Raw genomic sequence first — 16,447 nt, forward strand, 5'->3', positions numbered from 1 at the left:
CCACATCCACTGGAGATGGTTGTATAGAAGTAATTAATACCCATTAAATATTAGTTGTTTATTTATTAGCACTACCACAAATACAGTGAAAAAACAGCAACAGAATAATCTAAAAGAATATGAGCACTCTAAAGTTTCATTGAGTAATATAGCTCAGAATCTAAATAATTTTTACCTATTTCAGGTACCCAACATCAACTATATCAACTCAAAATGTGCATAGGTTTAAGCTTATTTTTCCAGTGGTGATGACAAGCTTGCAGGGAATATCCATGTTTGAATCTTTTGAGTCCTCTATAACCAAGCAGCATGCATGTGTGAAATGGTTAGTTTATACACGTTTTCTAAGCATTATGGCAATTTCGTATTGCCTCTCAGTTTGGGGTGTCGTTTCTGGTTCTTTTGTATCTGCTAAAAATTAGAGCTTGGGACTCTAACAGTCTTGACCTCGTGACAGATGTCTTAGATGAACTTGGGCTGGACAATTGATTTCTTGGGTAATACAATGTACAAAAAAATTGAGAGTCATTTATACTTGCCTTCTCTTATTGTATACTTCATGTACTTCTTCATTTACTAAGCTCAGGGAAGTATTCAGGTAAATTTACTTCTGAAGTGTGTAGTAAACATTGATCTGGTAAAGAACTTCAAAATACAAGCTTGTAGAGTCAGAATAGCATAGCAGAAAGGATATTACGGATCCTACACAGGTCTGTGCCATAAACATAGTTGGCAGCAATTATGTTCCTGCCTCACACACTTTGACATCCTTTCAGGGCTTTATAATCCTAGGTTAAATAAAACCCAATCAGGGTCACGGCTTTAGCTTAGTAAACTCCTGGACATCCCTCCAAAATGTTCCTAAATATAAGTCTCTTCCCCAGCCCCTACAGGCAGTATTATTAACAACATCCTGAGTACTCAAGTTTTAGCTCATAGCTCTATGGAATTGTGATAGATAGTGTTTTTGTCCCATAAGGCAAAGATCCTATCTGTTTCACCTTAGCAAACCCAGAATCTAGCCCACTGCTTAAATATGCATTACATGATAAATGAATGAACAAGCATATTGAAAACAAGTTGCCTTAGAAAAATCTCTTCCTCCATGCTTTTCATTTTAAAGTACCAAAATAAAACGTCTACATCTACCCAGGAAATAGAATAACCATGAAGACTACAGATTTAATAAAGAATTTTTAAATTGAGAATTTAAGTCTATAAATGGTTCTTGACATTTTTATTCTTATCTTAAAAAGCAGACAGGTTATGTGATTCAGTGTAAGTAGACTGACATTTGCAATATGCATCCAAGAAATCAGCTCTCATTTAGAAGTTATTATAATGAGTACTTACCCATAGCCGATGACTCCCTTTGACTGAATCACTAGTAAGGCCCCAATAGTCATATTCAGAACATTCTCTAGTACTCCAGTCTGTTGAGCAGTGATAACCTGGTGAGCCAAAGTCTGTAATTTGTTACTTGATAAGGATGGAATTACTCCAGTGTTCCTTACTGCTGGCAGATCACCAATTTCAACGACCATCACTTTTGAGATAGTTTCCATAGTGGTGGGTGGTAGGACTCTATATGAGCTCATTTCCATCGTGAGAAGTCTACGTTGACCAACTCTATCATGACTGGCACAAGTCACAGTTGGGCAATTGAGCTTTCTCTTTGCTCTATGGTCAGCCATGGCCTTTAAGGTTGCTTCACTGCCAGGTATCTCATGAATAAATCTGATTTGGTCTTGGCTAACCTGCAAGAAGTCAGATAGTCTTTCAAGGGTCATCAATTCCCAGCCTTCTTCTAGAACTGAAAACATCACAGTGAGGGCCAAATGAATGGAAACACCTGAGCGAATTTCAATGGGCTCCTCTCCTTGTAGGACAACATACAAGAGGTTATCCATGATGCTGAAATAGTTGGTGCCAATAGATCCATTCAGCAGTGAGGAAGTTGATTGAACCTGAGTAGGTGTAATGAATTTTTCCCCTAAGAAAACATTCGGGCTCTGGAATTCATGGTAGAATACAGCCAAGAGGAGCTTGGAGGTACTTTTGTTCCCCAATAGAAAAAAACGCAAAACTTGAGGAGTCTGATCCACAAAGCAGACCTTGGTGATTTCCTTGGTGGGTAAAATGGAATAGAAAGCAGATACAGACCCTGAAGTGGAGCAGGGAGTATTGGCATTTATGCTACTGAAGGTGTCAACAAAACCACTAGTCACAGATACAACTGGATATAACTTTTGCATTGCCCAAGTGGCATCAGCAGTGTCAAGAATTAAGATCACTTGGTCAGTCTGTTTGCAGATGTAGCCTTGTATCAGCGATCGGTATGTGCATTTCTGCTCTTCTCTAAATGTGCCTATAAAATAAAGGAAAATAAACAAGTGACGTAAGAACCACAATCTCTCAAAGATGATTTACAATCCATCACTCTCACCATCATCTGTAACCTCAGGAAACATTTATTGAATATTCAAGTGTGAGAATGCAAAAAATTCTTGGGCAAAATATGGAAAGATACAGCTCTTTAATATAATTTAAATGTATATGTTACATAATATGTTATTTAAAGTTAATAATGGGCATAATAGCTAAGTGGTAAAAGAGCTGAATAAACAAAGTAATTAAGAAAAAGGAATAATCAGTAAGGTTTCCATAATGGAAAAAGGATAGGCGAGAAGAGGGTAATGATATTTGAGTCAATGGGAAAGAGGTAGATTGAGGGGGCTGGAACATATTTTATGGAGGTATATTAAAATTGAAAAGGTATATTGTGACCAGATTGTGAAATAGTTTGGATGTCAGACTATGTAATTTCCTCATAATGTCTTTTTCTCTAAACATGAAGAATAAAGAAATACAACAGGAGGAGAAGAGGAAAGTAGTAATTTGGGGAGTGTTGACATTAAATAGAGCCCAAGTTGAGGATGACTGCAGCTAATGAAAACATTTAAAGAAACAGCATTATTCACTATTCCCACTATTCCTAATCTTCCTGTCTATGAACCTAGAGTAGTTCCTGTTCTGAATTCAAAGGTATATGTTACCTTCCAACAAAAAAAAGTTCCTTTGACTTTAAATTAATAGTCACAAAATTGTCTTGTATTGTTTTCTACATACTTTAATTTTCCTTAGTGCATGTTCATCTAAGTAGCCTAAGGATTGGAACAAAAAAAATCACATTATTACTATGTAGGAGGTACTACATTTGAGCATGATCTAGCCTCCTTCTGCATCCTTCCTTCCATGTAATATGATAAGAAATCTGTGCCAAGCAAAAGTACAGTGAGGTATCACCTCACACCAGTCAGAATGGCCATCATTAAAAAGTCCACAAACAGGGCTTCCCTGGTGGCGCAGTGGTTGAGAGTCCACCTGCCGATGCAGGGGAAACGGGTTCGTGCCCCGGTCTGGGAAGATCCCACATGCCGCGGAGCAGCTGGGCCCGTGAGCCATGGCCGCTGGGCCTGTGTGTCCGGAGCCTGTGCTCCGCAATGGGAGAGGCCACAACAGTGAGAGGCCCACATACCGCAAAAAAAAAAAAAAAAAAAAAAAAAAAATTCCACGAACAATAAATGCTGAAGAGGGTGTGGAGAAAAGGGAACCCTCCTACATTGTTGGTGGGAATGTAAATTAGTGTAGCCACTATGAAAACAGTATGGAGGCTCCTTAAAAAACTAAAAATAGAGTTACCATATGATCCAGCAATCCCACTCCTGGCCATATATCCAGAGAAAAGTGTAATTTGAAAAGACACATACACCCAATGTTCATAGCAGCACTATTCACAATAGCCAAGACACGGAAGCAACCTAAATGTCCATCAACAGATGAATGGATAAACATGTGGTATATATATATATATACAATGGAATACTACTTAGCCATAAAAAAGAATGAAATAATGCCATTTGCAGCAACATGGATGGACCTAGAGATTATCATACTAAGTGAAGTAAGTCAGAGAAAGTCAAATATCATATGATATCACTTATATGTGGAATCTAAAATATGATACAAATAAATTTATTTACAAAACAGAAGCAAACTCACAGACATAGAAAACAAACTTATGGTGACCAAAGGGAAAGGGGGGAGGGAGAAGGATAAATTAGGAGTTTGGGATTTGCAGATACAAACTACTAGATATAAAACAGATTAAAAAAACAAGGTCCTACTGTATAGCACAGGGAACTATATTCAATATCTTGTAATAACCTATAATGAAAATAAAATATATGTATAACTCAATCACTTTGCCGTACACCAGAAACTAACACAACATTATAAACCAACCATACTTCAATTTAAAGAAAGAGTGTCATAGGGCACTGAGGAAAGCTGAAAGAAGAAAAAAAAAATCTGTGCCAAAGCTGCCTATGGTGTCAATAAACTTAATTACCAAAATGCTACTTCAGGAGTAGGACACACAGTTTACCTGAACCTCAAAAATAACAGCAACAAAAGGGTCAAAATTATAAGGAAAATTGTAAAATATTTCAAATGGAATGATAATGAAATTTTAGCATATCAAAACTGTGGGATGTGGCAAAAACACTGCTTTGAAGGAAACATAATGTTAAATGTTTATATTACAAAAGAATTGTCTAAAAGTGATGCCTTAGGTATTCCCTTACAAATTCAGAAAAAGAGCAAAGTAAACCAAGAGTAAGTAGAAAAAAAGGAAATGATAAATATAACAGCAAAAGTCAATGAAATAGATAACAAACAAACAAACAAGAAAAAACAGAGAAAGTGAACAAAGCTAAAATTTCGTTCTTGGAAAATGTCAACCAATTGATTAACCCCTCGCTGGACTGATCAAGATATAAAGGAAAAAGACACATCACCAATTTCAGGAATGAAAGAAGGATTACTACTTCAGATCCTACAGGCAAAGATTAAGAGACTCTTACAAACAAACTTTATGCCAACAAGTCAACAACTTCGATGAAATAGGCAGATTCCTTGAAAACGGACACAAAACGGAAAATTCTAATTGCTCTATGTCTCTTAAATCACTTGAATTCATTAAATTAAATATTAAATTGTTAATTTAAGTAGAGATTTAATTATAAAATATTTTTTAAATGGTCACCTTTATACAGTGTGTTTTCCCCCCATGGTAATATAATATGGAAACGCTAATGTGAAATCAAGAATTATCTTCAAAAGCATGGAACCAGTATGAAGGGAATTAATTAATTGCACGATCTTAATAGCCATGGAAATTTTGCTTTGAGACCCTGATACATCAATTGCTACTACAGGTATATCATTTTCAAATGAGATAGTAAGGTAGCCTTTCCTCATGGATTATCCTTAAATCACACTAGTTCCTCTTTTCTAAACTTACTGCTCACTCCCCTTTTTACACATTTTTTTCAGCCATGCTGATGCCATTGATGAATCATTCACATTCCATCTAGTTTTACAGATCTCTGACTTTATTCTTCCTGCTTCTCATTTAGGAGTTGTAAGGTCTTTCATAGTGACCTCTGTAGATTGCTAAATTCTTGGAACTGTACCTAAATAAAATACTTATTCTCTTAGTTGATATGATTCTCAATCATTCTCTGCTACTAACTAACTATATGTACTTTGATAAATTACATAAACACTAGGAACCAATGTCCTTAAGGTGTTATTTCTCAAGGCCTAAGGCTCTATCTCATATTTAAATTACCATAGGGTTTAACATCCTACCTCAAACACAGTAGAAATTCCTTAATATGTATTAGTTGATTGACATGTAATGTCCTTTTCAAAACTCCTATTCTTCAAATAATTTGTATCTATTATTTCCAGGTGTCTAGTTATAAGATTATTACTCTATAGCTTGAATACAATTTAAACCAACTCATCACAATAACAGAGTATACTACAGAAGGGCATTGTGAGAATTGCCCCTTGAATTAACGTTAATATTTGATAGTATTCTGTGAGAGATCCAACTATTTCACATGAAACCATAAGATTGAAATTATGGCTGATTATATTTATATGAATCTTCTGCTCTTGAATCACATAATTGATTTGTCCACACACAAAAAAATTCTGTTATGACAAAGCATTTTTTTCTTGGCTGATTCATTCATTAAACAAGTGGAGGAAGGGAGTAAAAGGTTGGATGAGCCTATGAATGAATCAGGAGAACAATGTGTCTTCTGCAGACAGTAAATAGAATGTGCTGGTGGATTTGGTGTAATGACTGAGGCAGCAGGGATACTAAGGAAAACACACCATATCCTTATATTCTGTAACAGTGGCATGGAAACTATCAGAGGGGTCCTGATAAGACAAAACTTTCACACAGCTTTGTCAATGGGAGACTCTGAGTTATTGCTTCAACAGGTCTTAGATAGCCAGAGGGTGGTCATCCCATTGTTGCAAATAATATATAATGGTTGCTTGGGAGAGCTTCAGATAGATAAATATCTGACAGGAAGACCACAGACTCATGGGAATGGTACCTGGAAGGGGTATGGGATAAAACAGGGATTAGAATGCCAAGAGGAAGACTTGACCTCACTACAAAGATACCCTCAAGCTATAAGGTTGGTGATCCTTCCTTCCTTCCCTTTTTCTTTTCTCCCTCCCTGCCTTCCTTCCTCCTTCCCTAACTTCCTTTACCTAAAACTTTCTAATAGCAAGTTTAATTATCCGTAGTTTATAGATAGAAAAATTGAGTCACAGCAATTATGATTCACACAATTACTTAGTAACAGCCATGAGGAAGAGAAAAACATATTTTTTAACTTCTACCTGTGCTTTTGGCAAAATAAAATAGAATCCAAATAACTTCATTTGGGGATTGTATTTAGATGTGGGGTCAGCTGTGATGATTAACCCTGTGGGAAGGGTGCTGTATAGTCAGGAGTTCTCTTAACACAGTCTATTGACAGGAACTCACGGAAAGGTTTTTGGTTATTTGTCAAGTCACATATTTGGCGAGAGTCCATTTGCTTCTTTTCTATTACCATTTGGCCTTTTAAATGTTTTAAAATACTATCCCTGAATTATAAACGTATAGCCACAAATTTAACAAAGGCAATAGCCTAAAGATTATCAGCAAGTCACGTTATGTAGTTTTGTAGCCAAATGTGGAATCCTGGTGTTCATAAATAAGAAACTTTACTTCTATTTCTCCAAAACTTACCAATGACTAAGAGATGGTGGTTTATTGGTACCTTACAATCCATTTTCCTATTTCATCTTCAGAGTTAATCAATTCCAGTATTTTAATTTTGATGTGAGGCAAAAATCAAGCACAGGAAAGCAATGCCCTGGGATTCCAAAGCTGCTATGTGGGTGCGGTTCTTCATTGTGGGAGAGAATTGACATTAACTCCTTAGGAGAGAGCTATGCACACCCAAACACACATCATGTCCCCTCTCCCAGACACAGCTGGCAGCACCCACATGGACAGTCTGGCTTCTCTTCTAAATAGCGATCCATCTTTTCCTTCCCTGGGTTTCTCTTCCTCCTGCCTCTCTCCATTGGAGAAGGATGTAGTTTTCAGTAATGATTCTCTTTCTCACTTGTTTTTGTCTTTTCTTTTCTGACTTCTCCAAATGGCCTTATCTGCCAGTCACAATTTTTGTGGTCTGCAATTCTGATCACTTTTAAATGAAACCCATGCTGGCTTTGGTAATCATAATGTCATTTACAATTTACCACTAAACACGTTTATTCAGTTAGTAGCACACTGGAGAAAGAAAACTCCATATGAACTCACCGTGAAAGGCCTAATCTGATTATTTCCTCATGAAAATCCAGGCAGGGGTGCTTGTAAGAGGGGCTGAGAGAAGAAGGGTGAAAAAAAAAAAAAAAACCACCAAGGTCTGGCCACAGCTGACTTTCATAATCAATGTGAATAGATAAAGTGACCCAGCCTGTCAGGGGCAGCCACCCAGTCGCCCCAGGGCATTCCTCTCCAGAAGGCAAGAGTGGACAGGACTTAATAAATGCTGAGTGACCAGTGAGTATTGGCTTGGCCTATGCTCTTTCATTCAAGATGGACAAGACCAGTGATAAAGTCCAGAAGCTCCTCTCTAAGTGGGGGAAATTAGATGAAGCAGGTTGTGTGTGCATGTGTGCATACGTGCACTTGTTTCTGTGTGTACTTTAACATCCTAAAATATCCTAGACATACAATACGCTCTGTCCGCCTTTCCCTAGATTGGAAACCATGGACCTAGAAACCAGAAAGGAGGAGCGTTAGGTACTCCTGGTAAAGGAGGAAGCAGAGGAAAAGGTGGGTGGGTATGTATGTGAATGTGTGTGAGTGTGTGTGCACTCAGGTTGCTTCCAGGGTTCTAACAATTATTAACTTTGTGTCAATTATTTGTCCTTCCTGTCTTGAAATGAGGATTTTCCACTTCATTTCACATTTGAAAAGAAAATATGCCAAAGGGGTCGTCTTTGCTAGGAAAAAAAATTAAAAGAAAAGGAAAAAAAAAAAAGAAACAATTTCTATCCTTTATTTAGAAAAATGGATCAAAAGGAAAGAAAGAAGTATTTTTAAAATAAATGTTTTGACTCAAAGGCACATGGATTCCTTCCATCTTCCCCTTTTCAACAAAAGAGAAAAATTTATATGTTTGAAATTGAATGAAATACATCAACATTAATGATTTTTTTTCCTCAAGGTTAACACCCTTTCCCTCGGTAATCTTTTTAGCCATTTTGTGATAGATTTCACAATTCATGGTACACTAAAGTATAGCAGATTTTGACAAAAACAAAACATATAATCATTCTCTTATTTTCAAGAAATGAAATCATTTACAATTCTTTTATGTCAAACAACATTTACACCTCACTGTTTCTAATTTAACAAATATAAATGGCCACAGATCAAAAAAAGTGAAGACAAGTTGAATTTATCCCCATTTATATAGGTTGTCATAGACCTTCAGGCTATGAGGGGAATGAAACTCCAAAATCTGTGTTCCTAAATGTACAAATGGAGTAACTGAAATCTTGCAAAGAAATATTAAAGAAAATATGTATTTAGACATATTAGCAATAGTAGAGAAAAACTATCTACTCTTTTGGAATGGGGAATTCAAACTAAAAATTATTTTTTAAAACCTCAAAACTAATGGGCATGTGTTATATTTGTAAAGTGAAGGTAAATTGAGGGTGATGTTCTTGTGCATAACAGATTCCATACAGATGACAAAAAACACAACCTTGCTAATTTGGAGTCCAGAATTATTGGTCTTAAAATATATCGAGTGACCATAATATGGTAGTTCTCGTCCTTGTAAAAGAGATAAGGTATATATGTTTGCACATATACCCATACACTCAGATAGTATTATAAAAAATGTAATTTGAGAGACTTAAATTTCAATGAATTGGAAAATTTAATGTATTCCAAGTTCGGGTCGTGGAGCTTCAAAATAAAGGCTTTTCCAGGTTGGTTTTCACAAATTGCTCGGCAGTGGCACTCAGGGGCTGAGTCTCCTTGCATCATTGTCAGTGAGGAAGACACTGTAACAGCTGGCGGTTGGTGTGGCGAAGTGACTCCCCACGTTCAGGAGTCAAGAGAGGACAGATATAAGCCATAATTGAAAAGCATATAAAAAAGGAATGTACACATGTGTATAACTGAGTCACTTTGCTGTATAGCAGAAATTAGCACACATTGTGAATCAACTATACTTCAATTTTTAAAAAATTAAAATTAAAAAACAGAGAGATGTCCGAGCATGAAGACAGCTCTAAACGACAAGATAACTGCACAGTCACGAAAGGCTCTTAATGACGAATGCACATCCATAGGGGTAATGGGCTAACAGACTTCAGGAGCTACAGATTCTAGGATCTGTGCCCCTTTTTTGAGCAATCTCACCAAAGTTCTTGAACTTGAGTCTATTTTCCATGGGAATACGTATTCAAACTAATGTGAGAAAAATGGAAAACCACATAAGACCAACCATTATATGAAGCAAGGATGCCTGTAAGGCCTTCTGTGAAAGGTCCTTCTGTCCTTACTAAGTTCTCTTGGTGAATATTTTGAAGCATTTGTTCCCTTTTATAAAAAGTGTTACGTTGATCAGGAGATGAAACTACTTTGAATGCAGTGGTAATGAAGATGAGGGAGAAGGTCAGATATGTATCAAATAGACCTTTCTTCTGAATCAAGCATTTTTCCTTTTTCAAACTAAAAAAAAATCTTATTTTTGGTGATGAAAGTCCATTCAAATTAATTCTAGAGGACTACTTTATATGATTTCACTATGTTGAAATGTCATTGTCTATATTTTGCTTGAAATAAGTGTCATAGAAAATATTTTTGCATTTTTGTTATTTTATTTTTGGCTGTGTTGGGTCTTCACTGCTGCACGTGGTCTTTCTCTAGTTGTGGCGAGCAGGGGCTTCTCTTGTTGCGGAGCACGGGCTCTAGGCACGGGGGCTTCAGTAATCGTGGCACTCGGGCTCTAGAGCACAGGCTCAGTAGTTGTGGCGCATGGGCCTAGCTGCTCTGCGACGTGTGGGATCTTCTTGGACCAGGGATCGAACCCATGTCCCCTGCATTGGCAGGCAGACCTCCTATCCACTGAGCCACCAGGGAAGCCCAATTTTTGTTATTTTGTTGTATCATGATTTTACCTGCAAACATCTACGGGTATGGTCTCAATTATGATTTTTATTCAGTGAATACTGCTCTGAAAACAGCCAATGTAAATGCAAGTTCAGGAAGCCCAGTTTGGGGGGCAAGCGATCAGGTTTTCCTGTTAGAGAAACCTGCATTGCGTCCTGGCTCTGCCACCTTCCAGCTACAAAACCACAGGCAGGTTACATAAGTATCGTCTCTCTGACTCAGGTAACTCATCTGTAAAAGTGGTTGAGAGCAGTTCCCAATCCATAGGCTGATGGACAGCATTAAACGTGATGATGCACGTGCAGAGTCAGGAACAAACACTTGGTAATATATACAAGCTGTTACATTCGCCATAATTTAAAAAGAAGTATTTTTTAAAATGCCTTTTGCACTCTCCTCTTGCCTTTTTGGGCACTATCCTCACCTCCAACTAATGACATTTGCCTCGTAGGAGTCTAAAACAGCACCTATAAGTGTTGCAAGCATTCACAATAAAGGATTTTGAAAGAGACAAGTTACAGGTGAAGAAAACACTAAAATGTAGGCATAAGACTCTGTGATTTTAGAAAATACAGGTCAGAAAGAAATACATGTATACACACATACATAGGTATGTGGGCACAGGCACGCACACATGTGTCTCTCAGCAGGACACCTATTTTTTTCCCACTAATCAAAAAATAAATTAAAACCTGCAAAATCCAAGGTGATTTCCCTTTCATCTAATCTTTACTTTTCCCTTAAATACTCATATAAGTAGAAGACTACTTTATATGATTTCATATACTCTCCACCCCATTCCACCTTTTCTCGCCACCCTCCTATTTCTTTTTTACTAGCAAACTTTGCCTGCCAGCTTTGAACAAAGTGATGTCCATGGGTTATATTAAAGGAAGGATCAGCCAACAGCCTTCTTTACAAATACAATTCGGGCACACTCTCTCCCCAGAATGATACACTTATCACCACTCCAGTCCTCGGTGTGAAGCTAGAGCAGTAATTCTGTCGGATGCCAAAACTGAAATGGATGTCGCCATGCCATGCCCAGCTCTGAGCTGTGGCTGTAATGAGATTTGAATGGGAAACCCCGGACACAATAAATCTGCACCATATGTGACCGTTTCCTGTGTCAGTTCCTTTCTCATAACCAGTGGAGACTTTTTTTTTCCCTCTCATGACCCCACACCACGACTCTGAAATCTTTCATGGCTGCTTATGGGCCGCAGGCTCTTTCCAGCAGTTGTATAAATAAATGAATTTGACAGCAAACATCATAACAGTTAGCAGTAATGTGTGTTCGCCACAAGTGCCTATACCGCTCAGTGGAGAAATGGCAGAGGAAACAGCTTGTTTTGTCACCTAAACAAAAGTAGTTTCATTTGACAAGTGGTGAAAGAATTAGTCAAATAAACTTGAAATCCACTGGGACTATTTTTGCCAACTCCTCCTGCCAGTGAAATATTCCCAGCTTCTCAATGCCCATGACTCATGAGAGATAAATTCCCCCCCTTTATTCTGAGATAAAGATCTGGGCTGGGAATACCAAACCTTTGGCTGATATTTTATATTAATCTGCTTTGCAAGGCAAGACTGTCATGTATGGGAACTCAAGTACAGCAGAGGGTTTTCAAGGAAGCTTGTGGCAGACAAACCAAGGACAGTTCAGGTGGGAGGGAGAAGAGGTGACAATAATGACCCAGCTCATTGATTACCTGTTGACAGCAAACTGAAGCCTGAGTGCTTCCTTTTCTTTCACATTCCCTTCATTCCAGAAAAAGAAATGTCTACAACCAGACAGTTGCTGAAAGGAAGGGGGTTAGCATTTTCCCTGTATCTCCACAGTCCCAGGAAAATGAAGTTGCCTCTATTCACTGAATCTGTGGTCAATTTAGATAAACACCAAAACAGCACAGATTTTCCTACATGACATGGGTTGATTGTTTATAAGTCCTTAAATTTTGCTGCTCTTCACTGGCATCTCAATTCTAATCCAATTGTCCCAGCTGTGAAAGATGTTAGAGCACAGTGGTTATTCCTACAGATGCTGGTTATTTATGGATTCTGGTGCAAACTGCAGTGGTTCAAATCTCGGTTCTGCTACTTACTCTCTGTGTAATATTAGGCAAGTAACAACTTCACTGTGCCTCAGTTTCCTCCTTTGCAAAGTGGGAAGAAAAATGGAATGGTAACAAGCTCATAAGGCAGCTGTGACGATTAAATGTATTTTAAAAGGTTCAGAACAATGCCTGGGACATAATCAGTGGTATTATTATCATTATTATTATTCCAAACAAAGAAACTTAGACAATAGTCTCTTTAGAAACACTAGAGCTTTTCTCTATAATAGCTTGATATTGGCAGTTAATCTGAGAAATGAAATTTGAAAACATAGCACCTTCAAGTAAATTACAATTAATTTCAAGGTATAGTACAACACTACTTTAAATAAAAATATCATCTGGACCTTGAAAGTACTTTTTTTACAGGTAGGTTATTCTCACTCTTTTTAAGTGGTCCTCTTTGTCATGGTCAAGTAACCTTTGCCTTTAGAATCTTCTCATATTCAACTGAAATATCACTGATTAGGAGGATGAAGGTTAAGGGCTATCACCAACTAAGGGATCGTAGTTCAGGTATATGTTTTGTTCTCTGTTTTTTGTCTTTTTGAAATGTAATTATTAAAATGGCTTACTGAAGTGTTTTGCTGTCTGATAATATGCAAAAAATGCCCTAAAATTCTAGAAGGTATGATTATAATCAATATGAGCAGTATTTCCATGTATAAAGAGTCTGCTACCTGTATAATAGAGTCCTAGTGTCTCTGTTTTAACTGACAGATCCACTTGAATATACATTTCTCTGTATCTAGTCAAACTCTTCCTATGGAGAAAAGTCAGATATATGAATGAGTTGAAGTGTGTAAAAATAAAGGCACTCATTAAGTTTTGCTCTTAGAGCAGTAAGTACCAATAAAACTTAAAAGAGGTGAGTCAACGGGAAGGCACAGAACCATTTGACTTTATAAAACAATGGTGAACCAGGAGGGGGCGAGGTGGGGTTGGTTTGATTTGAGGAGGGAGGGAGGGAGGTTTTGCTAGAAAACCAGATACATAAAGTGACATCATCCTGTGGTACAATGGGTTTAAGTGAGACTCCATCTATAGTAAAATGAACTGAAAACCCCATCTGTCACTGCTCCCTATGACCAGGCTGCACTGCGACATCAGGAAACTTCTCAAAAACTGGTCTGCGAGAAAATGACTTGTCCCCTAGGCAATTTCACTGTTGAGGAATGTCATCTGATAAAATGCCTCTCTTGCTCCTTCCAAATCCCTTTCCAAGGTCTGCTTCCAGGGTGCATATCCTGACTCACTTTAGGATCCCCAAAGGTGAAGGTACATGGCCCCCAAGGCTGTGTAAACAGAGCCGTGCAGCGTCCTCTTTGACTACCCAGCCACTTCCACCTCCTGTTAAGGAGCAAATGAACACTGCACCTTGTAAAGTCTGATTTTCTGAGTTAAGGAGAAAATTGAGGGGACAGGGAAACTTTAAAAGACCTGTAGGTTTAATCAAGCATTGTGGAGCTGTGAAAATAACTGCTCAGCTATTCTTCATCATTTTCCAGGTATGTGTGTGAACACACGTAGGGCCGGGCTTACCTCGGGAAGTGACAGGCTTGTACTTCCCCATCCTCTTGTGGTTGAGTAGAATCATTAGTTAGTCGTTAGTCATTGAGCAGAGGTACCAAGTGTCCCTTTGGGGCTATACAACTTAAGTGAAACAGCTGGCAAACTACAGGCCATAGGCCAAATCCAGCCCACTGGCTATTGTTGTAAATAAACACAGCCCATACTCATTTGTTTATGCATTGCAAACTACAGTAACCTCTGATTTTGCACCGCAGTAGCAGACTTGAGTCATTGTAACAGAAACTCTATGGCCTGTGAAGCTGAAAATATTTACTATCTGGCCCTTTATAGAATATATTTGCCAACTCCTGCTCTAAAGAGTTCCAAGTTTGTCGCTAAGACAGTGACCAGCAAAGTACAAGATGAAGGTTGATTTCTCAGACTGGGTCCCTGCCAACCAGAGATAAATAAGAAGTGTAAGCAAGAAATTAACCTTGGTGGGTTTTTTTTTGAGGTACTGAGATTTGCAGGGTGTGTGCTATGGCATCCTAATCCAGCCTACCCTGATGGATACAGCACCTTTGCTCTTCTCATATGTATCCTTTTCTCTGAACATACATAATATATCCAGCTTTAGGGAAGCGAACAAAGAGCATAAAAGGACTTTTTTTTTTTTTTTTTTTTGGTCCTCAGGAGACAGGATGAGGACATGAAATGTTTGAATTCTCAGTTAACATTTGGCCTAGAACTTTCTAAACATAAATATTCTTTACATAATTGATCCTGATATTTGCTTCTAATACCTGAGAATCAATCTTCTCTGTTAAAGCTCCTTGAAAAACGAGTCCCCTGAATCTCTGCAAATTTACTTTCTTTGCCATAAAATTTCCTCAATATCCTGCACAGAGAAGGTTATTAACGTCATTGGGGGGAAAGATTTCCATAAGCCCAGAACTGAAATGCTCGTGTCTTTCAAAATGAGTTCTTACATTTGGGCTTTAGCAGTTTTAATATGGGTGAAAAAATGCATACAGATGGCCCGACTTGCTCATTTTGTTATATCTAGATCTTCTCCTTTGGAAGAATAAGAAAAGGTCCATTTGGGGGGCAGAAAACAACATGATCCTTTTCAACTTCACAGAAGGACAAGTAGAGTGGACAGCCTGCTGCTGCTGCTCTTTGGAAGCAGGAAGTGATGGAGACACCTTGAGACCACTGTGTTCCTGGTGTCAGACATCGAAAGGGGAGCCAAGGGGTATCTTGCCAAGAGAAGTGCTGTGATCAGATGGATAGAGACACTGGTGTGAAATGTCGATTCCAAGTTATTTTCTTCCTATTCCTGGTAACCTTTGACAATAGACGGATAGCTATGCACCTCAGTTTCCTTATCATGCATGCAAAACAATATACATGGATATTGATCTACAGTGAGATGGCATAAACGTTAACTGCACTAGTGTCTAGGAAACGTGGCAGGGGAAAACGGGTCGAGAGAGGAGGCAGCCACCCAAGCAATCTGCTCACTGAGGGCAATAAGTAGGAGCCAGGAGGGAGAGTGGATGGGAAACATGATCAGGTTGACCAGACACTGTTCAGTCATTTGAACAAATAATTTGTTAGGATTCTTACAAATAAGATAACAGACCAGGGCCTTACAGGTAAGCAACTTCCAAGTCATCTTTTAAATTCAATGTTTCCTTTTGAAAACTGGTGCAACACAATTCAGCAAGGTGAAAGTGTCTTAAGGACATTTTGGAATTCAACCTTGAGTAACAAAACATAGCTACATTACTGAGATGCACAACTGGCACCAAATAGTCAGACAGAAAAATAGTGCAAGTGAACTTATTTACAAAACAGAAACAGACTCACAGACATAGAAAACAAACTCATGGTTACCAAAGGGGATAGTGGTGGGGGTGAAGGGGAGGGAGGGATAAATTAGGAGTTTGGGATTAACACATGCAAACTATTATATATACAATAGATAAACAACAAGGATTTACTGTATAGCACAGGGAACTATATTCAATATCTTATAATAACCTCTGATGGAAAAGAATCAGAAGAAAATAGAATATAGATATACACATATAGATATACACACATATATAGGTCTATAACCGAATCACCTTACCACACACCTGAAATTAACACAATATTGTAAATCAACTTTACTTCAATAAAAAAAAAA

General features: G+C 37.9%; 1 protein-coding gene across 1 annotated transcript in view; it reads right to left on the bottom strand.

The window, feature by feature from the left end:
* Positions 1 to 16,447, bottom strand: part of PKHD1 (PKHD1 ciliary IPT domain containing fibrocystin/polyductin) — a gene marked incomplete at its 3' end in the record, with an annotated part of 426,508 nt that overhangs the window by 40,730 nt on the left and 369,331 nt on the right. Inside the window, exon 61 of the mRNA XM_081247000.1 lies at positions 1,354 to 2,368. Within this exon, the coding sequence (XP_081103126.1) occupies positions 1,354 to 2,368 (1,015 nt within the window). The remainder of the gene's footprint in view (positions 1 to 1,353; positions 2,369 to 16,447) is intronic.

The sequence above is a fragment of the Mesoplodon bidens genome (genome assembly GCF_964165515.1).
Source record: "Mesoplodon bidens genome assembly, chromosome: 10".
Classification (NCBI taxonomy): Eukaryota; Metazoa; Chordata; class Mammalia; order Artiodactyla; family Ziphiidae; genus Mesoplodon; species Mesoplodon bidens.